This window comes from Ceratotherium simum, chromosome 7, assembly GCF_057802395.1.
Source record: "Ceratotherium simum simum isolate JZ-2026a chromosome 7, ASM5780239v1, whole genome shotgun sequence".
NCBI lineage: Eukaryota > Metazoa > Chordata > Mammalia > Perissodactyla > Rhinocerotidae > Ceratotherium > Ceratotherium simum.
Window position 1 is genome coordinate 10,486,326 of NC_141906.1, and position 23,069 is coordinate 10,509,394.

Here is a 23,069-nt window from a genome sequence, read left to right on the forward strand (position 1 = left end):
GAAAGCTTATGTTATGCAAAAAACCTATACACAAATGTTCATACAGCTTTATTTGTAATAGCCCCAAACTGGATACCCTTCAAAAGTCAAATGGTTAAACCAACTGTAGTACATCCATACCATGGTAGAAATAAGGGACAGACCATTGCTATGTGCAATGATTTGGATGAATCTCCACAGAATTATGCTAAGTGAAAAAAGTGAATCTCAAAAGGTCATATACAGTATAATTCCATTTACACAGCATTCTCGAAATAACAAAATATAGAAATTGAGAACAGATTAGTGGTTGCCAGAGGTCAAGGCTGGGGACTGGATAAGAGGGAGGTGAGTGTGGCCATAAAAGAACAGCAGGAGGGCTCCTTGTAGTAATGGATCTGTCCTGTATCTTGATGATATCAATACCAATATCCTGGTTGTGCTACTGCACTATAGTTTTTCAAGATGTTATCATTGAGAGAAACTAGATAAAGAGTATAAGGGATCTCTGTATCATTTCTTACAATTGCATGTAATAATCTACAATTATCTCAAAATAAAGAGCTTAATCAAAAAAAGATTTATAAAACAAATTAATCAAATGCAATACGTGGACATATCTCAGATTCTGATTCAAACAAATCAAATGTAAAAAATTAGGGAAACAATTAGGGAAATATGCACAGGGACTAGATATTAAGGAATTACTATTTTTTTGTAATATGGAATTGTGGCTACATCGATAATTTTGTTAGGCTCCACAACGGCATAATGAATATACATTTTTAAAAGTCCTTATCACTTAGAAACAGCAAAAAAAGTATACTACTACAAAGACAAATAAAATAAAAATGGTAAAATGTTGGTATTGTTGAAGGTGAGTGACAGGTGCGTGGGTTTCACTGAAACACTCATTCTAAGTTTTTTACACTGGAAACATTCCCTAATAAAGTGTTTTTTAAAATTAAAAACAATAAATACAGTGGTCTGCATTTGTAATTATCCCAGGTACATGGCAAAAAGAAATGGAAATCATTTGGGGTAAGACCCAGGCATCAAAGAATTTTCCACAGATAAAGTTCCTTGGAAGATATATAGCACAACATCAAACAGTATTAACACTCAAATAAACAAGCACCAAGCACCATGAGTGAGGGCCAGGAGAAACAACAGCAGCCAAAGCAGACCTGTAAACGGTCAGATATTGTAATTAAAAACACAAAATACAGAATAAGTATTCTATGATTCTAGAAATTAAAAGAGACTTGGAAATAATAGTAACAAGCAAGCAAAGTTTTAAAAGAACCAAAGAGAATTCCTAGAAGTTAAAAAAATAAAAGTAATTGAAATAAAAAAAACTCACTGGATGAGTTGAACAGATTATTAGACACAGCTTAAGAAAGAATTAGTGAATTGGTAGACTGAACTGAAAAAATTATGCAGGATGCAGGCTAGAAAGCCATAACAACAGAAAATGTGAAGGAGGTTAAAGCAAGATGGAGAAGTCTAATAAGGATGTAATGGTAATTCTAGAAAGATTAAACAAGATACAAAAACTCAAACCATAAAGGAAGTTTGATCAATTTGATACACTAATAATGAAGAATGTCTATTTATCAAATTACACCAAAAAACACTGAAATTATAAGCCATGCACTGCCAACAAACATAACAGAGAATTATGCATCCGTCAAGACAAGCCGGTTATCCTGCATTAAAAAACAACACCCAAATCATGACTTAAAACAAAAAAGATTTCCTTTTTATATTACAGTTTGACAAGAGGCATTGTCTATTATAATTACCCAGGGAGGCAGGCTGACGGAGGGTTCATATTAATACACGCTTCCACAATGACTGATGCATAGAAAAGGGATGTGGCAAACTGTGCACTGGCTCGTAAACATTCTGACTGGATATAGCATGCCGTTTCCAGTGACTTACACTGGCCAAAGCAAGTCACAGGGCCACATCTGGCTTCAAGGGGGAGAGAGAGTGAAATTCTATTATGTGCTCAGAAACAAGGAGAAGCAGAAGATTGGAGAGGAGTCCCAATAACAGATTGGTAACTAGAATAGATAAGGAACTCTTTCAGAAAAATAATAAAAAGATAAAAATCCCAAATAGAATGATAGGTAAAAGAAATTAACAGCAACATCACAGAAAAGAATGCTGAAATGAGCTATAGGCATATTAAAAGTCAGAACTGTTAGTTCTTAAACATTACTAAGTATTTGGATTAGGTATTGTCTTTCAAATTCTTATATAATTGCACTGCAGAATTTCCCTCTCTGACTACATAAAGAAACGAGCAGGGGCTGGCCCAGTGGCTTAGCGGTTAAGTGCACACACTCCGCTACTGGTGGCCCGGGTTGGGATCCCGGGCGCGCACCAACGCACCACTTGTCTGGCCATGCTGAGGCGGCGTCTGACATACACCAACTAGAAGGATGTGCAACTATGACATACAACTGTCTACTGGGGATTTGGAGAGAAAAAGGGAAAAAAAGAAAGGATTGGCAATAGATGTTAGCTCAGGGCCAGTCTTCCTCAGCAAAAAGAGGAGGACTGGCATGGATGTTAGCTCAGGGCTGATCTTCCTCGCAAAAAAAAAACAGAAATGAGCAAAAGCTAGCAATTAAAAACAGTCACAATATAACTTTTTATCTCGAGAACATACAGGTAATGGGTTGTATCTTCTTGGCTATATAAAAGGGTGAGATTTCTTTTTGTCTTCGCAATCTCTTAGTAATAACCTGTAATGTGCATTACATTCTGGTTTAATGCTTATAAAATTGTGTTCTTTCTCTACTAAAAAAAAGTAGTCACAATAGAACTAAACAAGGAAAGAGGAAATAACATCAAAACTGACATCCATAATACGAAAAAAATGTAAAATGTGTGTTCTTCAGGATTTACTGGTTCTGCAGTAAGAGGGCCCCTTAGAGTACCTAGTCAGCCTTAATGTGGGGAACGTAAGTGCCATGCCTTTGTTTTTTTTAATGGTAAATTAATTCTAAAATATGACAGTAGTTGGGTTTTTCTCTTTTAATAACAGCATAAAAAATATTTCAGAAAAAAGAGTAATACTTAGAACTATTTTTAAAAATCATTTGAATGTAGGATTCAGCTAAATCAGTACTTAGAGAGAAATATTGGCCTAAAATGCCAAATATTAGAAAAACACTGAAAATCAATGATCTAAGCTTCTGTTTCAAGAATCTAGAAAAAGAGCAGCAGGAAATAATAAAGATTAAATCAGAAATCAATACAATAGAAAACAAGTGTTGATAGAGAAAAATCAACAAAGTCAAAATCTTGGTTCTTTGAAAAGAGTAATAAGTGGCAAACCCTTAACAAAACTGATCAAGGCGAATCACATGTCATTTCCTAATGACTTTTACTGGATAGAAGCACAAATTAAGAAAAGTAAGGCTGGAGATAATTTCTAAAAAGGTCAGTTAGCCTCACCTTCATTCAGCTTCAACTTTAAATTACTTTAAATTGGGTATTCCCATATAAATATTCTAGTACTAACAAAGGATAAAGGGGGGCCGGCCCGGCGGCATAGTGGTTAAGTTTGCAGGCTCTGCTTCAGTGGCCCGGGGTTTGCGGGTTCGGATCCCGGGTATGGACCCACACAGCGCTTATCAAGCCATGCTGTGGCAGCGTCCCATACAAAGTAGAGGAAGATGGGCACGGATGTTAGCCCAGGGCCAGTCTTCCTCAGCAAAGAGAGCAGAACTAGCAGAGCTAATCTTCTTCACAAAAAAAATTATAATAAAAAATAAAAAAGGATAAAGGGACAAGAATGAAAATGGAGCAGATGAAATCAACGTATCACTACTTTTGAAAAATGTACTCAAAATAAGTAACCTACTGAAAGGTCAAGAAAGCCATTCATAAGAACATGTCAACATTTAATGACTCCTGCCCTAAAATCTTCATCTAAATAAATGATTTCAGAGTCTTGCCATCTAAATTTTGCCAATTTGAAGAATCTATTAAAGATAATATAACGTATGAAAGATAGATACTCAAAGGGAAGAAAAACTAAGAAGTCAATTGTCTTCATCAAGTCCTACAAATTAGTTTCAAAAAGCAGTGTACATCATGGCTTCTTAAACTTGTCCCCTGAAGTACCTCTAATGGCATAAGAGAATGAACTGGAATTCCCAAGGCACTGAGAAGAACTTAAATCAGCCCTCAGGGCTCAAAAAAGCATGAAGGCTAATGTTTCATTCTCAAAAATCTGTGAGAATTTTGCATTCCACTCCATAAAAGTATTAATAATGCCTTTTGCCTCCCAAATCTTCACATGGTATCTAATTTGTTATTTCTCAAACATATGATTTGGGCGAGGGGTCCCTAAATCTAGGCTGGGGAGGATAGGAGCAGGTATTATTTATTCCAGATTGGTGGTATTTATATTACTACTCAAGGTTTGTGAATCAAATATCTGTCCATGGATAATTCTTAAGTAGAACCATCTCATACTAATTATTATAATAATTATGACTGAGCCAACTCAGTTACAAAGGACAATCTAATTGTGCTTGTAATAAATATCCCTCTGTCTGCAAACACAAACTCTAAATTTTAGGAACTTACTTTCACTTCCAGGTAGAAGTATAAACAGTATTACTAAAAAAATATTTATAAATTGCTACATAATTTTAGAGTTTGAAATCAAAATATTTCGGGGGCCAGCCCGGTGGCGCAAGCGGTTAAGTGCGCACGTTCCGCTGCGGCGGCCCGGGGTTCGCCGGTTCGGATCCCGGGTGCGCACCGACGCACCGCTTGTTAAGCCATGCTGTGGCGGCGTCCCATATAAAGTAGAGGAAGATGGGCACGGATGTTAGCCCAGGGCCAGTCTTCCTCAGCAAAAAAGGGGAGGATTGGCATTGGATGTTAGCTCAGGGCTGGTCCTCCTCACAAAAAAAAAATATTTCATGTTCTCTGGCTAGTTTAATTGAAAAATTTCTGTAAGGGCAATTGATTCATATTCTGAATAACTTATTCCTTTTATCTTCATAATTAGAATAATTTAGAACTTACTGAACAAAATGATTTTTTAAAAAAGCAATTCATACAGGACTTAATAAAAACAAAACTGGAAGGTAATATAGCAAAGGGAATTATGGAGGCCAAAAAGCAAACAAACCCAATCAATCAATCCCACACCATGCACTGAATCTCTTGGCAAAGGCAACTTCAAGAAATTTGATGAAAAATATATAAAACACCTAAAATATTGTATTTCAAAAGCAAAAATTTACCCATAACACATAATTGTTTCAATGTAAACAACTTTCCTTAAAGGACTAAATATTTTCACTTAGATTTGGTTTCCAGCATAGAAGAAAAAGCATACACTTGAATAAGATACATGTTACTATACTTTTTAATGTACCTGCAACCTATAAAACAGCCTAAGATCCACTTTAAGGATTTCTAAAAGGGTTAAATTTTTCCTATAGATACCAAGATCCTACTCTTACAAAGCATTCCTCTTGCTAAAGTAAGAAATAAAACAGCTGCAGAGTGTGATCTGAATTCTAATTTAAACACATATTAGGATTAAATAAAGGAGAGGCTGGGGAGCAGTTAAGAGTGCAGATAAGAAGAAATCTAAAGATCATAAAACTGAAAAAGTTATATAAGGGGCCTATTCTCAATTACATTTTTATTCTCTTTGTTTTCATCTTATTCCTAATTCAGATGTCAGCACATCTTTGGAAAAAAATACTCTTATAAACCACAATTTCCTTTCATTGTTCAATTACCGTAACTATCTTCCTGTTAATATTCACAGTACTCAAAAATATTATTGTGAAATGTGTATTTTACAGTTTGTCTAAAATAATTAGGCATTATCAACATTTCCTAAAAATTGTTTACAAGGCAACAAACTGAGAATTTTTCTTAAAACATACATATAATACATTTTAATTCAGTTAATGTTAAGAAAAATACTAAAAATATCCCCAACCCCAATAATCCACATCCATCAGCTGATTTTCACAGTTCTTTGCATGAATTATGGGCAGGGTCAATTAGCAAATGCTAGCCATGGAAACAGAGGTTCTTCTGCTTTTACAAAGGGCTCATAAGCCAAGGGAGAGGCCCTAAGAATGCTCTTCCTCCGAGCATTAATATTCTTTACTTCATGTATATTATCATTTTCAACTTTCATTTATTCAATAACCTAGTTTAGCAGCTCCTTCACTAGTTACAGTGTGCTTAAAAGTTTATACAACTTTCAGAACTGAATAGCTAATTACTGAGATCCTATCATGTGCCAGAAACTGTTCTAAGAAATTCAAATGTATTAATGCATTTAAACCTCACAAAAACCCTATGAAGTAGGCACCACTGTTATCATCATTTTAGAGACAAGAAAACTGAGGCAGAGAGAAGTTCAGTAACATACCCAAGGTAACAAACCCAGGAGTGGCAAAATAGGGCTGAGAATTCAGGTGGTATGACTCCGGAGCAACGTTCTTAACCCTGTCATATGCTACCTCCCTGCCTTCATGTGCTGTACAGAAAACTATAAATAAGATCACATCCACAGTCAGTGAATTCCTATCTGGGAAAGTCCTCTTATGATGCATATTCCCTCATCATTTACTAATGCTAAGCCCTGTGAGAGAATCTGGCCATACCAAGTAAATCCTGGTTCCCAGTCTTGGGAGAATGCAAAAAGGTACATAAACAACTAATTATAATATACTGTAAAAAGCTATAATAGAAGCTTAAACTAAAGTGCAAAAGGTACTCAGGGAAAAGAGAGATTTTATATGTGTTCAAGGGGCAGAAAAGGAAAGCTTCATAGAGGAGGTGATGTCTGAGATGAGTCTTACAGAACTACTAAGTTTGCCAGACAGAGAAGGTAAAACACATTAAGAGAAATAAGGCAATTTGCTCAAACACACTTTGCTCTCACTAATCATCAGTAACTTCCATTAAGGGGCAAACTATTTCTGCCAAAAATATACAAATGAAACATTACTATACAAACAGAAATAAAAGACATTAAAATAATAGTAATCTTTGCCACCAAAAGAACAATTTTTATAGTTAATTTTAGGTAATTTTGTAATCTTTTTAATTTTTAAATTTTTTTATTGATTTTTATTTTTATTTCTTGATTTTTTTAAGATACAAGAAATCCTGCAGTCAAAAGATGTCTTTCTCTAACAGAACCACAAAGGAATAAAAAATGCAAGAAAAAAATGGCAAGAGGTATAGAGTTAGGGGGACTATGTCCTTATCTTGAACCACTGGACACATGAAATTATTTCAGAAAATATTTTTAAGTAAACAAACAATATACATTAAACATGTGCAATTTTATCGAGCTTAAAATTTTCAGAGTAATATATATAAAAGAGGAAAATTATAAAAGTTTAAAAAAAACTTAAATTTGAGTCATAAGCATATTTCTTGTCCAAGAGAGAAAAGGCAAAAATGCACCTGTACAATTGAAAATTTATGTTAATCTCCTATACTTTCCCTGCCTCTAAGATTAATTCAGCTCATCTAACTTATTAAACTACTTATATAATTATTATTCTATCATTTAAGGCAAAAGAGACCAGGAAAGGTCACCTATCCTCACGGCAGTTGGCTGAAATGGCATGGCTTCACTAAAAACAGAAACATTTTAACATCCACCAGTGTACAAAGTTACCTGTGACAGGCCTCAATGAGGTGAGTTTCTCGATTGTTGATAAGCCAAATCACAAGGCATGTTTTCTACGTGATAAAGGCTATCACATCCTAAAAAGCTATTTATGAACAATAAAGAGTATTAAACATGAACCAAGAATATCCCATCATTGTGGGTATGGGTATAAGTGTGTACGCACATTACACAGATACACCTGTGCTGGTGAAGATGGGAAGGGAAAGTTAAGTTTTAAGGACAAAGCCAAGAATATTTGAGTAAAGAGAAAATTTTAGGCGACTTCTGCGAAACACAAGCCTATACAGAAAAATTATAAGGGACTCTGGACAATTTGAACATATATCATGAATGATCATGACAATGAAACACAAAATTCATCTAAGTGTAATTCTGCTGATGGTTCTGATGACAGAAAATAACATAGGTGCAAACAAGAATCATCTCTGGCTTCTGTATCATACAACGCCAGGATCTTATCTACGCATTTGTAAGGTCATGCTGAAAACATAGACAGAAAACAGCAACACCAGATGAGTCAACCTGGCTTATAGCACAAGAATTATGGATGCCTACCATGAATAGTACTATTAGGCAATCAGAAATAAGTCATAAAAAATGGTTCTATTGGTAGAGTAAAATGTGAAAAATGAGAACAGATACTCAGACATAAATATTAACATCTTGTAGAGATTAAACTGTTTATATTTAACTGATAATTTTATCAAATAGAAATTCCATTCAATAAAAATGAAAATGTAAAATTAAAGGCAAACCTAAATCTGGAAATTTATAAATCTAAGAGGCAAGTGAAAATTTATTAAATAACATGCTAACAGCAATGATTTGGCTTTTAAAATTACATTCTTATCTGAGGACATCTTTCAAAATAAAGGCAAAGTTCATAAACAGCTGTAGACAAAAAACATATCTAAATTAAACCACGGAACAGTGGACCATAGTAGACAAAAACAGATGTATGTCTCTGCAATATATGATGCCTACATTGCTATACTGGATTACAAGTCCATTAAACATCTGTGTCCAATTCTGTAGGCTATATTCTTTTTTTGTCCTTCCTTGTTGAAAATACTTAAAAAAAAAAAAAAAGAAAAAATATATGCCATAGCTTAAAATTGGTTATTCTACATTTCTGCATCCTTACTATGCTGTATGTAAAAAAAAATTCATTCAAAGACAGAGAATTCTATGTAATATATTTTAATTTTAAAATGCTGGTTCATGAATCCAGCCATTTGCGACGACATGGATGGACATTGAGGGTATTATGCAAAGTGAAATAAGTCAGAGGGAGAAGGTCAAATACCATGTGATTTCCTTCATTAAGTAGTAGATAATAACAACAATAAACAAACACATAGAGACAGAGATTGGATTGGTGGTTACCAGAGGGGAAGGGGGGAGGGAGGAGGGCAAAAGGGATAATTCGGCACATGTGTGTGGTGATGGGTTGTAATTGGCATATGAGTGGTGAACATGATGTAATCTATGCAGAAATAGAAGTACAATGATGTACACCTGAAATTTATACAATGTTATAAACCAATGTTACTGCAATAAACAAAAAATTAAAATAAAGAAAAAAAAATGCTGGTTTCATGAAAATGCGGCTTTAAAACAGTCAGTTATTTACCACCTGCCCATTGTTTCAGCCAAATTGGGAATGTCTGAAAAATGTTGGATGTATTTTAGAAAGCATACCTGCTCTTTTTTTAATTATATAATGGGAATTTTCCAGTTTCTCAACTCAGAAATCCTAGTGGAAGTACCAAAGTTAGGACAGGACTTAACAGGATTAAGAAGGTAATATAAATGATAATGCCAATCCACAAAGATGACTCAAATTTTTTTATCACAAGCCTACTTAATGGCTTAAATGCAAATTTCATTAGAGAAATAAGCTCATCCAGAGTTGACTGTCTTAGAACAACTGCCATAAATTACAGTGTCTAATGCTCCACCTAAAAGCATTTAACACAATCTGCTAGACTTCAACTCCACTGATGCTTACAAGGAAAGGCAGACAGTAAGATAACACAAACTCTTAAGTTATACCTTTGTGAAGAGGAAGAAGGAAAGTACTCGGTTATCACTTCCTGGACACACTACTTTCTTTCTCCTGGCAAAGGGCTTCTAAAAGCACTGTGGTTCCAAACAACGCCTCCTTTCATCTCAGGTTCCAGTAACTCAGTATTGTTTATGTTACAATGCCTGCCTGATAAAGGCAGAGATCATATCTGACCAATCCTCCAAAATGAAAAGGTGCCCTTTACATCAACTAGAATCTAACTAGGAGAGCAGAAACCACAGGCTAGGAAAATTAATGTAGACAGTTGGTTACACAAAGGGTAAAAGATATGAGAAGTCATCAAGAGGAGAGTGAGACAACTGGACATAAGCAACATCAGAAAGGAACTAGCCTCCTAGGCTAGAGAGACAAAAGGAAGAGGCACCGCTGCAACAGCCCAGGGCTGGGGTGGCACAGTGGAATCATGACAGGCCTGTCCAGGGGGAACTGGAGCCACATAAGAAACAGTCTCTGCCTGCGACACCACTACAGGCAAAGTGAGAAGGGAAGAAATGTCCTGGCTGCTCCCTTAGGTCTTCCCCATTGGTGCTTCCCATTGGGTTTCTCAAACCCAGTGGACATCAGCTGTGACTAGAGTGGGAAAAGCGGCCTGCAGTTAGCCCTCCTTCAGTGCAGAAGAAAGGAGATGGGTGTAACATGGATCTGAGGGCAATGAGCCCAAGACCAGCAGCACATCTTTCAATAAAGTTCACATCTTAAATGTGACAAATTCATAAATTTACTCAATCCAGCTGATTTTTTATTTGTTATAGCAACTGGCTCTAAGATTTCAATCGCATATTAATACTTCTAGATCATCTTTCAAATTTTAAAATTAAATTCCTATGACACCAATATCCAGGAGTATAATTCTGATAGGCAGGGCAAGAACTATCCAACTAGTTATAATCAGATATGTAAAAATATTCAACTGAGGTGACAGGAAGTTCAGTCAAGTCTGTCTTGAGTTTGTCTATAAAGTCTAAAAAAAATAAAATAGTCCCTAGAGAAATGAGGATCCTGTCAACCAACATTTAGTATAAATATTTAAAACTGTTGTCAAGGAAATGCCTCAAATGTGCTTTCTCCAAAGCACCGTTTTGTAGTCTTTAAAGAGATGTTGGATTTTTAATTATAGATAACTAAATTCATACCTTCTCACTCAATTCATAAGAGAAATCAGAGTGCTGATACAAATTCCTTGGTATAAGAAAAATAATGATATTGTGATTAAGAATTGTTAAAAGCCAATCCTAGCATAAAAAAAATCAACATATCGTTTCGCATACAAAAGAGTAACTGCCAAAAACAGCGACTGTCATTGGCTCTAGGTCGGAATTTACTGCTACATTAAATGTGAACATTTCAAAAGCTCCCTGAAATTTCTGCTATTGTGCTAGAATTATTACTATGTTTATTCAAATTCTATAGGTAATTATAAAGCAAATCTCATGCCTTTCAAATTTTTTGATAAATTCATTTAATAAAAATATGTCTCAAATATAATTTCTTTAAAAAAAAGCCTTGGGGACAGCCCCGTGGCATAGGGGTTAAGTTTGGCATGTTCTGCACCAGTGGCCTGGGTTTACAGGTTAGGATCCCAGGCTCAGCCCTACACCACTCATCAGCCACACTGTGGTGGTGACCCACATATAAAAGCAGAGGAAGATTGGCACAGACATTAGCTCAGGGCTAATCTTCCTCAAGCAAAAAACAAAGATTGGTAACAGATGTTAGCTCAGGGCTAATTTTCCCCAAGCAAGAAATGAAGATTGGCAACAGATGTTAGCTCAGAGCTAATCTTCCTCAACACCACAAAAAGCTTAAAACATTCCAAATGGTCAAGAAATCTTTGTCTATCTAGAAATACTATCTACCTTATCTTCATCAAATTGACAAATCAATACGTCAAATTATCAAATACCATTAATTTTACTTTATATATATTTTAAATACATATTCTGCTTTGACTCATGATTTCAACAGCAAATTATAAAGCTATATAGCATACTTTATTTTTTTATTTTAATAATGCCAATAAATTCTATTTTATGTGATAAAGGACACTGATTACATGACCTAACATATCAGAAAGACAGTATATTCAGTTTTATAGCAATAGTGACAGCATCATGTTAGTTTTAACCAAACAGTCCTAATTAGTCCTTACTACTCCTAGGAGGCTTCTAGGCAAACATATTTAGGTCTCTACAAATTTAGAAAGTAGAAAAATAATAATTCTTTACTATCACTTTAAAAGTAAAAAAGCTAATTTATTCTCTTTCTAAAAAGAGAATAAGTAAATAAGTGCCATTTCATAATAAACTACCATAAAAAGATTGTAGCTGTTTTTAAAATAATGCCACCATTCTGCCATTTATCAAGTATAATTAAATGCAGAAACACTGCTACCTTATTCATTGTTTTCTTTTTTTTTTTTAACCAATAAAAGTACTTTTTTCTGCAAACACTTACCATCCACTCGGATATAATAACATCCACTTTTTCTACAGGAAGACGAACTTCTTCAATCTTTCCTTTAATTAGTATAATAGTATCTTCAAGTTTATTTAGTCTGAAAATTATCATAAAGAATTAAATTAGTAAGCTAAACAGATTCTGAAAGCTCGTCAAATTACATAATTTCTTGGCAACTGTTTGTATTGTTTTGTGGAATCCAAAAGTATGTTCAAAGTTGATTTATGCCCTGGGCACGATAATTACTTTTTGGTCACTCGATGAATGCCCAAGAATGTTTCTGGTTAATATGGCAATACACTGAACCAATATTTAAAACTTCAGCCTGAAAAGAAATCCGAATTTTATCAAGAATACATGTCAATAAAATTACTGCATCTTTAAAAAAACACAGGAGTGGAGACAGACCCGCCAACAAAGGTATGTTTTAAAGGGAAGTGGTATGTCATAGTGGAGAGAGAAGTAGAAGCCAGAAGCTCTTACTATGAATCCCAGATCCTCTCCCACTTGTTTGCTATGTGAGCTTCACCAAATTATATAATAATCTCACTGAGCCTGTGTGCTCATGTGTAAAAGAGAATGATGATACCTGCCCTGTCCACTTCACAGCCTATTATGAGGACCATATATTTGTGAAAGCTTTGAATACACCCTCAAGCACTATATAGTGGTAATGATATCATCACGAATAACAAAATACTGTATGTTGTAGAAAACTTGAAATTCTACTCCAATCACAAATTATACTTGACCAATAGCATTCAGTATGTATTTTACATGTTTGATCATAAGACTAGCAAATATTTTTAAACCCCCCTCTTTTGCAATTTGAAATAAACAACAGAGTTAAAGAAATGATTTCAAAAAGCTAAAAGCAAGCTGCTAAGTTTATATTTAGTTAAATAAATAAATTCTCAATCTTCAGAGAATGCACATCTGAAATACAGAGGATTTTTTCTGATAACAAAGGGATTTTTTTCCCCCAGCTTCACTGAGGTATTATTTATATACAGTTAAATGCATTCATTTTAAGAGTAAATTTTGTTGAATTTTAAAAAACAGATACTTGAGTGACCGCCATAATCATCAATATATAGAACATTTCTATCTCCTCCAAAAGATTCATTAGTGCTCCTTCCCAAAAATCTTTCCATCGACAGGCAGTTTTCTTTCACTACTTTTAGATTGTACTGGGTAGAGTTTCATATAAATGGAATCATACCGAAATGTATCCTTTTGTGTCTGGTTTCTTTTGATAAGCATACTTTTTAGATTCATGCATGTTTTTGTATCAGTAATTTGTTCCTTGTTACTGCTGAGTAGTAGTCCACTCCATGGATAAAACATAATTTTGTTTATCCACATACCTGTGGAAGAAATTCTGAATTGGTTACAGCTTTGGGCTATAATGAATAAAGCTGCTATAAACATTTGCATACAAGCAGAATTGCTTGGTCAAATGGCAGTGTATATCTAACTTTTTAAGAAACTGTCAATTTGTTTACAAAGTGCCTATACAACTTCACATTCCCACCAGCAACACACGTGCATTCCTGCTGCTTCACATCCTCGTCAACACTTAGTATTGCTGATCTTTTAAATTTTAACTGTGTAATGAGATTTCATTATGGTTATAAGTTGCATTTTCCTAATGACCAGCATTTTTTTCCATGTGCTTATCTGGCATATTCTCACACTATCTTTTGTTCAAACTTTTTGCCCATTTTAAAAATCGGTTAATTGCATTTTTACAATTGAATTTTGAGTTCTTTACATATTCTGGATAAAAACCGTGTCACATTTATGTATTGTGAATATTTTCTACCATACTGTGGCTTTTTTCTTTTTTTTTTTTTTTCCGGTGAGGAAGATTGGCCCTGAGCTAACATCTGTTGCCAATCTTCCTCTTTTTGCTGAGGGAGATTTTCCCCAAGTAACATCTGTGTCAGTCTTCCCCTCTTCTGTTTACGGGACACAGCCTCAGCATGGCTTGATGAGCAGTGTGTGGGTTTGCACGTAGGATCCGAACCCATGAACCCCGGGCCACTGAAGTGGAGCATGTGAACTTAACCACTACACCACAGGGCCAGCCCTCAGCTTTTTCTTTTTCTTTTTTATCCTGAGGAAGATTGGCCCTGGGCTAACATCCGTGCCCATCTTCCTCCACTTTATATGGGATGCCGCCACAGCATGGCTTGACAAGTGGTAGGTCAGTCCGTGCCCAGGATCCAAACCTGCAAACCCCGGGCCACTGAAGCGGAGTGCACGAACTTAACCGCTACGCCACCAGGCCGGCCACGCTTTTTCATTTTTTTAATGGTATGTTTTGAACAGCTAAAGTTTTTAATTTTGATACAGATCAATATCATTTTTTTCTTTTGTGGTTCATGCTTTTGGTGTCATATCTAAGACATCTTTACCTACATCAAATATTTTCACCTATTTTCTTCTACAACTGATTTTGTTTCCATTTTGATTTAATTTTTCCATATAGTATCATGTTCATTTTTTTCATAAACATCTCATTAGTGAACAAGAATAGTTTTGTTTCCTCATTTCCAGTTCTTATCCATCTCTTTTTATTGCCTTGCTGTACTGTCTGGGATCTCCTTCACAGCGTTGAATAGAAGAGGTGATGGCAAGGATCCTTCTCCCGTCCCTGATCTTAAAGTGAATGCTCTCAAAGCTTCATCAAGATGTGGGCTGTAGGTTTTGTTTTTGTAGATGCTCTATATCATGTTAGGACACTCCTTTCTAGTTCTAGTTTGCTAAAGGTTTTAATAGATAGATATATTGAATGGATATGGAATTTTATCAAACTTTTTTTTCTGCATCTATTGAGATAATCTCAATAGATTCTTCTGGTTGATTTCTCACATTTAACCAATCTTGTATTCCTGGGATAAACCTTACCTTCCAATATATTGCTCAATTAGTTTTCTAATATTTTGATTAGAATTTTTGCATATACATTCATGAATGAGTGACCTGTAATTTTCTGTTCTACTGACTTAGTAGACTTTTAGTATAAAGAGTATACTGGTTTCACATACGGATGCTTGAATCTTGACAAAGACGACACCGCAAAGTAAAGAGGAAAAAACTGTCTTCGCAATAAGTGCGACTGGGAAAACTAGGTCATTTAAACAGATTTAAAAAAAAAAGAAGAAAACCGGACCACTACTTCATAGCATATATATGCCTTCATAGCAAAACAATGCCCAGTGGATTAGAGACCTAAATGTAAAAAGAACAACTATAAAGAATTTATAAGAGAATATAGGAGAATATCTCCATAAGATTTCATACTCAACTCACAACTAGGGGCAACGATAACCAAGAACGTTGCTACATGAAAATTAAGAATTTCAGTACATCAGAAGTCACTGCAAAGACAGCAAAAAGGCAAGCAAGAATGAGAGAAGACTTTTGCATTATATAAAACCTATAAACAACTCAAATCTAAAAAATATAAAGATTGCCTACAAATAAATAAGAAAAAGATCCAACTTAATGAAAACCTGAGCAACAGATGTGAACAGATATTTCACAGAAAAGAAAATTCAAATGGTCAACAATCACGTGAAAGGGTGCTCAGCCTCATTAACAATCACAGAAATGCAAATTTAAGTTGCAATGAGATACTGCTATACAACCAATTGAAAAAATTTTCTAAAGGTAGACAATATCAACCAGAACTGTTATACACTATTGGTGGAAGTATAAATTGGTATAACCACTTTGGAAAATAGTCTGGCAATACCTAGAAAATTTGAAGATATGTATACCCTAAAGCCTGCAATCTATTTGTAAGCATGTATCCCCAAAGACGTGTATACCAGACACACGTACAAGAAGTTCAGAACAGAACTGTTCATAATAGCCCTAAACTAGAAAACATGAAAATGTCCATCAAGAACAGAAAAGACAAATTGTGATATATTCATCAATGGCATTCTATACAACAATAACCATGAATGAACTACAGCTATACACAACATGAATGAACGCTAAAAATAATGTTGAGCAAAACAAGCTAGACAAAAGAATGCACAATGTATGATTTCATTTATTTAAATATCAAATTGAGTAAACTAAATTATCTTAAATGAATGCCCATTCAAGTGGTTAAAATATAAAACAAAGCAAGGAAGTGATTACCATGCAAGTAAGGATGGTAGTTACCTCAACCAGGCAGGGGCAGCACTGGACTGAGAAAGGAGAAATGGAGATGGGCGGGCTTCGAAGTGCTGGCAATGTTCTACTTCTTGTTATTCATACATACTTATGCATATTAGAACCTATTATTTATATTTTATGCACTTTAAAATATGTATGTTATATTTCACACAAAAGTTAGAAAAGAATGCTTACATCATATTTGAGTTTTTTTAAGTAGGTACTTAATAAAATTCTTTCTGATGAAATTGCTGTAGTTGCTTACTATTTACTGAAATATTTATTAAGGTGTTAACAATTACAAACACTCCAAAGAAAATAAAAAAGCTTATAAAAGAGCAAAAAGTTCCCATTGCCTGAAACTATCTTCAGAATGCTTATGCGAAAACAAGAGGTGTTCTGTAAGAGGCCATCTGCTCAGGCTGTTTATTGTCTGCTACGCGTCATAATCCTACTTGTATCAGTAATTACTTGTTGTTCAAATATGAATATAACATAAAAGATTATGATTTCAGGGAATACACAGAAAAAAGACAAAGGCCATAACTCCCAGTAATTCTGTATTAAAACAGCTCAACACAGATATCGTTCACATAGATAACCTCTTTCATGAGACTGCTCATCTTAATCACCACCTGATTTTCCACTCACGAAAACCACCATAGATTTTACTGACTTTCCTCAAGTGGCTACTCACTAAACCTTACTTTAGCATGAGAGCATTCCAAATGAATTCTATCTCTGGAAAAACCTGCTCAAAAACTAGCATAGCTTTAATCTATAAAAACATGACATTGCAATAAAAAGAATATTTTAAGTAAGTCTCTTAATCCAATAAACACTCAAGTTATCTATTTTGCTGTGTGGAAATTTTGTTAGAACAACAAGCACTTTCCTTATCTTGAAAGTAGCAAATTAACATTTATTTCATGATACAGGGACATCATCGTGATTAATTATCTTGCACTGGGCATATAGAGATAAAAGACAGTCCATGCACTTAAGAGCATGCTCTAAGGGAGACAGAAGGATAAACAGCATAGGGTACATACGATAAGCCCTTAACTAAGCGAGTGCCATTGGAGCTTAGCCAGGAAACAACAGAGCATGGCAAAGATGTATATGAGTACGGGTAAGGGAGGGTCATTTCTGTGTGCACAAACTGCCTGTGTGTGTGTATGGAAGAGAAATGGCAAATTTGAAGAACTATAAATAGTGTAGTATGATTAGAGCAACAAGAGGTATTATATAGTGAGGTAGAGAGAGGTCATGGGAAGCTGGGAGGTAGACAGAGGTGATGCTAAGGAGTCTAGATGTTACTCAAAGACAATGAAGAGCCATTTCAGGATATTTAGAATAGAAAACATAGGATCAAACTTGTAACATACTTCTGCCCAATGTGATTTATTTTTTTTATTTTTATTTTTTTTTAATTTTATTTATTTATTTTTCCCCCAAAGCTCCAGTAGATAGTTGTGTGTCATAGCTGCACATCCTTCTAGTTGCTGTATGTGGGACGCAGCCTCAGCATGGCCGGAGAAGCGGTGCGTCGGTGCGCGCCCGGGATCCGAACCCTGGGCCGCCAGCAGCGGAGCTCGCGCACTTAACCGCTAAGCCACGGGGCGGGCCCTGCCCAATGTGATTTAGATAAAAGACATGGTCTATGTCCTAAGGAAGAACATGGCATAGTAGGAAGATAAATGTGCAAACAGCATAGAGTACCATGGGAGCTCTTACAATGAACACCTAATCAAGTAAGCGGCATTTCAAGTTAGTGACAAAATGATTATAAAGTTCACCTAGAAGAATATGTCGGTGACAGCCACTTCTTTTAAAAAGCACATGGGGGAGGGGCAGGGAGGGAATTCTCTAATTGATATAAAAATATACAAGGTACAGTATTACTTTTGGTGGTCTTGTGGTTAATATTAGGCACTCTCACCACCACGGCCCACGTTCGTTTCCCCATGAGGGAGCCACACCACCCATCTGTGGGTTGTCATACTGTGGTGGCTGTGTGTTGCTGTGATGCTGAAAGCTATGTCACCATTATTTCTGGTATTTCAAATACCAGAAGGGTCACCCATGGTGGACAGGTTTCAGCGGAGCTTCCAGACTAAGACAGACTAGAAGGACATGGCCACCCACTTCTGAAAAAATTGGCCATGAAAACCCTGTGAACAGCAGCGGAGCGTTGTCTGAGACAGCCCCAGAAGGGGAGAGGATGGTGCAAAAGGACCGGGCAGGGTTCTGCTCTGCTGTCCACAGGGTTGCTAGGAGTCGGAATCCACTCTACGGCACTAATAACAAATAATATTACTTTGCTTTCAGTTCAATATGGAATCCAAGTACACGTATTTCTCTTTTGTTTCCCAAGCACACTGAAATGACAATAAAGTAATACAAAATATAATAAACTGATAAATGCATGGAGATTTTAGAAGGTGATATCTAAGAACCAAAGATTCTGATAATTTAGTGGAGGAAAAGGGGGAATTAACTCATACTGGTAAACCTGTGAAGAAGGATCGAGCGCTCCGTGCACACACCAGAGAAGATCATAGTGGACACAACCCCCTGGAGTCGAGAGGGATACAAAGCGGAAGGGACAAAGGGACTGAAGAATTCCTGGAGGAATGGTGTCCAGACCTGGTCTTCCTTTCCTCCCCTCAGCGGGAAAACCCACAGCAGTTACCCTTATTAAAGAATCCAGCCCTCCATTCATAAATGTAAACTAAAATCAAGGATCCTTAACCATCTGAGACAGGAGCCAGATGTATGCACATCCCAGAAAAGATAAACAGTACTACCAGGCAGATAATTTCAAACGCAGGGCTCAGAATCTTGGAATCAGAACCAGGCTATCCATGAACTGCTTCCCTCCCAAATGTATCATTTGTGTTTACAAACGTGTAGCTGTGGAATTACTTAACACTGAGGACATTTATTGTTTAAAATTAGCAATAACTCAGCTTCTAATACAGCGAAAAAATGGTGAAAAGAATCATCTGGATTCAAGCAGAGACAACGAGTTTTCAGGCTTTGGTGATGATGATTTACTTGGCTTCCAACATTTGATATCCCAGATCTTGAAAATTCATTAATTGACTCATTCATTCATTAAGTATCTATATCGATTACCTACTATGCGCCAGGTACCCATCCAGGTAGCTGGGGCACATCAGTGAATGAAAGAGAGAAAAATCTCTGTCTAATCCTGGAGAGCTGATACTCTGGCAGAGCTTACGCTTCTATGGATTTCACCTCCTGGGACCTAAGGCTTTGCAAAGCCTTAGCAAAATGTCAGTGATCTCTCATAGCAGGATCACAGGTAATTCTTAGTTTCTTCTTTATCCTCTCCTGTGTCTTCCCAACACAAAAACATCTTTTTTGCCCCCTTCCTTCTTTATTTAAAGGAGAGGAGAATTGGGTAGGAAAATCAATCTGGCTGCACTACAGAAAATGGATGACAGAGCAGTGGGAGGCGAAGACAAAGCACAAATGACTGGGCCGGCTACGTGCAGACGCGTTAATTCAGGTGAGAGAAACAAGAAAGTGAATTAAGGTAGGACTTGAGAAACATCAATGATAGAAGACAGGTGGATCTGAGAAACATTAAAGATACTCAACTAACAGGACTCCATCTACAACAGGTATGTTGGCAAAGGAGAAGGAAAGGTCAAGTATGAATCCCAGGTTTCCAATTTTGACCTGTGAGAAAAGAGTTAACACAGTAGGTCTGTTCTACTCAGTTCTTACTTATCTCTGTAACCATGGCAATAACTCTGGATAAAACTCTAACAATAAAACTCCTGAACACTCACACAGTCACTGGGTAATGATGCTTTCCTATATCCCTGAAGCCGTGGACCAAGATAAACCAGGTTGACAGCATATTTAAAGCAAACATGAAGACTGCTGACATGGGCTTGCACCATGGCTGGTCACATAGAGGTATGTGCCTATGTCATCAGTTCTTTTTGAGAACTATGGACTCTAAGAATAAGAAAACTTCCTTAGGTAGAGACATTTCAAATGTGTCTCTGAGGTTTGCAGCTGGAGAGAAAAGTACATCTTGTGTGACTCTTGCAGAGAAAAAGGGATTACCTGGGAGCCTGTAAACGACCTCTCTACTGAAGGGTATCTTTTTCTTGCTGTTCCTGGACTGTCCCCTTTGCAGCAATAAATCTTAGCTGTGACTACAACTTTATATTGAGTCATGTGAGTTCTTCTAGCGAACCACCGAACTAGCGGGTAGTCATGGGACTCCCCCAAGACAGAATCACTGTGTGGACAGGAAATTAAGGGGTCAGCGGGGTGGGAGAAGAAATGAAATTAGTTTCCTTGTCTTGATCACCTTCATTACCTTCATTAGAATTCTATGGCTTTTGAGTAGCAAAATATTTTTTTACCATTTAGCCTCATCAGCAGTTCAAAATTCTCTTCCGCTTTAATTCACTCTTCTGTGTTATTTCTATTAAATTTAGAGACAAAATATGAAGGAACACCCCTTAGTTCAAGAATCTGTCCTGGTGTATTTTGTGATCTTGTTCCAAATCTTATATAGTATCACCACTATCTTTAAAATCATTATGTTAAGTTACTTTATTCTGCTCAAAAATCTTTACTAAGCAGCTACCATGTATCAGACACTTTGCTAGGTGTTAGGGATAAAAAGATTAAGAAGATAAAGCTCCTGTCCTAGAATCTAGAGAAGGATACTTACATAAACACGACAAGAGAACAAAATATTCTCTAGGCTTTTCTTAATGTTTCATTTCTAACAATATTCTAGACACAGGCAATATAAAAGATTGCATCTTTAATGTCATTCTGAGATTGAAAGTGGTGCATTGTAGCTGTACGATGGATCAACCTTCTCATGAAACCTCCTCTGCAATAACATCCAAAAGTCTGAATAATGAGCTATCTCACGGCTGAGTCAATGAGAAACCAAAGGCAGCCAAAGTAATGGTGAAAATATTACCAGAAGCTACCTCTGCTTCCTGAGGGTAAACACAGTACACAATTGTCTCGCAATTGAAGAGCTTTACTATCCTTAGGTAAGTTTGTTTCTGAAATGATCATTCACTGCAGAGTTCCAAGTAGGACAGCAAGAACAAGAAACAATTTCTCATTCCTTCCATAGACCACTTTGAGTTCTATTTGCTCCTGCTAATATAACATCTTCAAAAATCTCTATTTTACTTCATTCGTGTCTGCAATCTCAGAACCACAAGCCTGACCTTCTTTTTAAGCCCTTATACATATATATATATATATATATATATGTCAGTTTACATTAAAACCAAAACTTACTCCATTCTAAACTCATTTCTTTAGAAATGTTAGATCTTGTATTTATTTATTTATTTTTTTTGCTGAGGAAGATTCACCCTGAGTTAACATCTGTGCCAATCTTCCTCCACTCTGTACATGGGTTGCCACCACAGCATGGCTGGTGAGTAGAGTAGGTCCGCACTCGGGATCTGAACCGCAAACCTGGACTGCCAAAGCGGAGTGCGTGGAACTTGAACCACCTGGCCACGGGGCCTGGCCCTAGGTCTCTTTTTTAAATAAAGAAGGGATAAAAATTATTTTACCATCATTTTGAACATAATTCAAGGGTTGTAAGTTGACTATATTTAAAAGAAAAATGAAACATTTAAAAAGTATCCATCTTTTAGAACTTAAAGTGTTTTTTACAGATGTAAGCTTACGGAGTGTTACAGAAATCCTGCTGTGTACAGATTTCTGACAGAGAAAGAAGCCTCAGAAGTTATTAGAGACCACTCACAGCCTGCTAATCGGAAGAGTTGTTTTCATTGACTGGTGATAGTTCTAGAAAGCTCCAGTACACAACGACAGACAAATGAAGAGAAGAGTAGGTTTCAAGGGTGGAGAGTGAGTACAGAATAAAACCGGCAAATGTTTGCAGTTTTACGGTGTAAGAGAATAGAGATTATGAAATAGAATACAGAAAAGAGAGTCATCATATTTTGATGGGATAGCTGCAGTAAATGATCGTTTTAGAAACATAACCAACCAAATATAAAGTATTATTTGGTGCTAAGCCAAACATACCACTACTACTACCAATTAATATGATCGTAATTACTGCCAGTATTTAGTAAGCAGTTACATGCTAGCCACTTTGCAAAGCACCATAAATGGATTCAATCCTTACAACAATCTTATGATACAGATACTACCATCAACCTCATTTTATAAATGAAGAAACCAGGGCTTAAAGAACTTAAGTAATCTGTCCATTATTATAAAGCTAATCAGTCAAAAAGCCAAAAACAGAAATCAAGTCACGTGACTCCAGATGCTGAGAGAAGATGCTATATTCCTTCCTCATTTGGTAGAATAAGGAGCCAGAAAACTGTGGGGAAATTAACAACGAACTATTTCTTACATATTCTTTTATACATACATTCACAAACAGAAGAACGGAAGTTATTTCACCCCACGGTGTAAATTTCAAATTTTCAAAAGGAAGACAAAGGAGAGATATATATGAACACTATGGAAATAGCTATCTTTTCAGAATATTAAAAAGGCAAAGGAGAATATTTCTAAAGAAACAGTACAATGTTGGCTTAACCAAAATAAAACTTATCCAAAATAAAAAGGCCTGCTTTTCAAACT

General features: G+C 36.0%; 1 protein-coding gene across 7 annotated transcripts in view; it reads right to left on the reverse strand.

Moving 5' to 3' along the window:
- Nucleotides 1-23,069, reverse strand: part of PRMT3 (protein arginine methyltransferase 3) — a 135,503-nt gene that overhangs the window by 84,406 nt on the left and 28,028 nt on the right. For all 7 annotated transcript variants that reach the window (XM_087433089.1, XM_014783543.2, XM_087433090.1 and 4 more), the window contains exon 10: nucleotides 12,234-12,333. In XM_087433089.1, coding sequence (XP_087289215.1) covers nucleotides 12,234-12,333 — 100 coding nt within the window. The remainder of the gene's footprint in view (nucleotides 1-12,233; nucleotides 12,334-23,069) is intronic.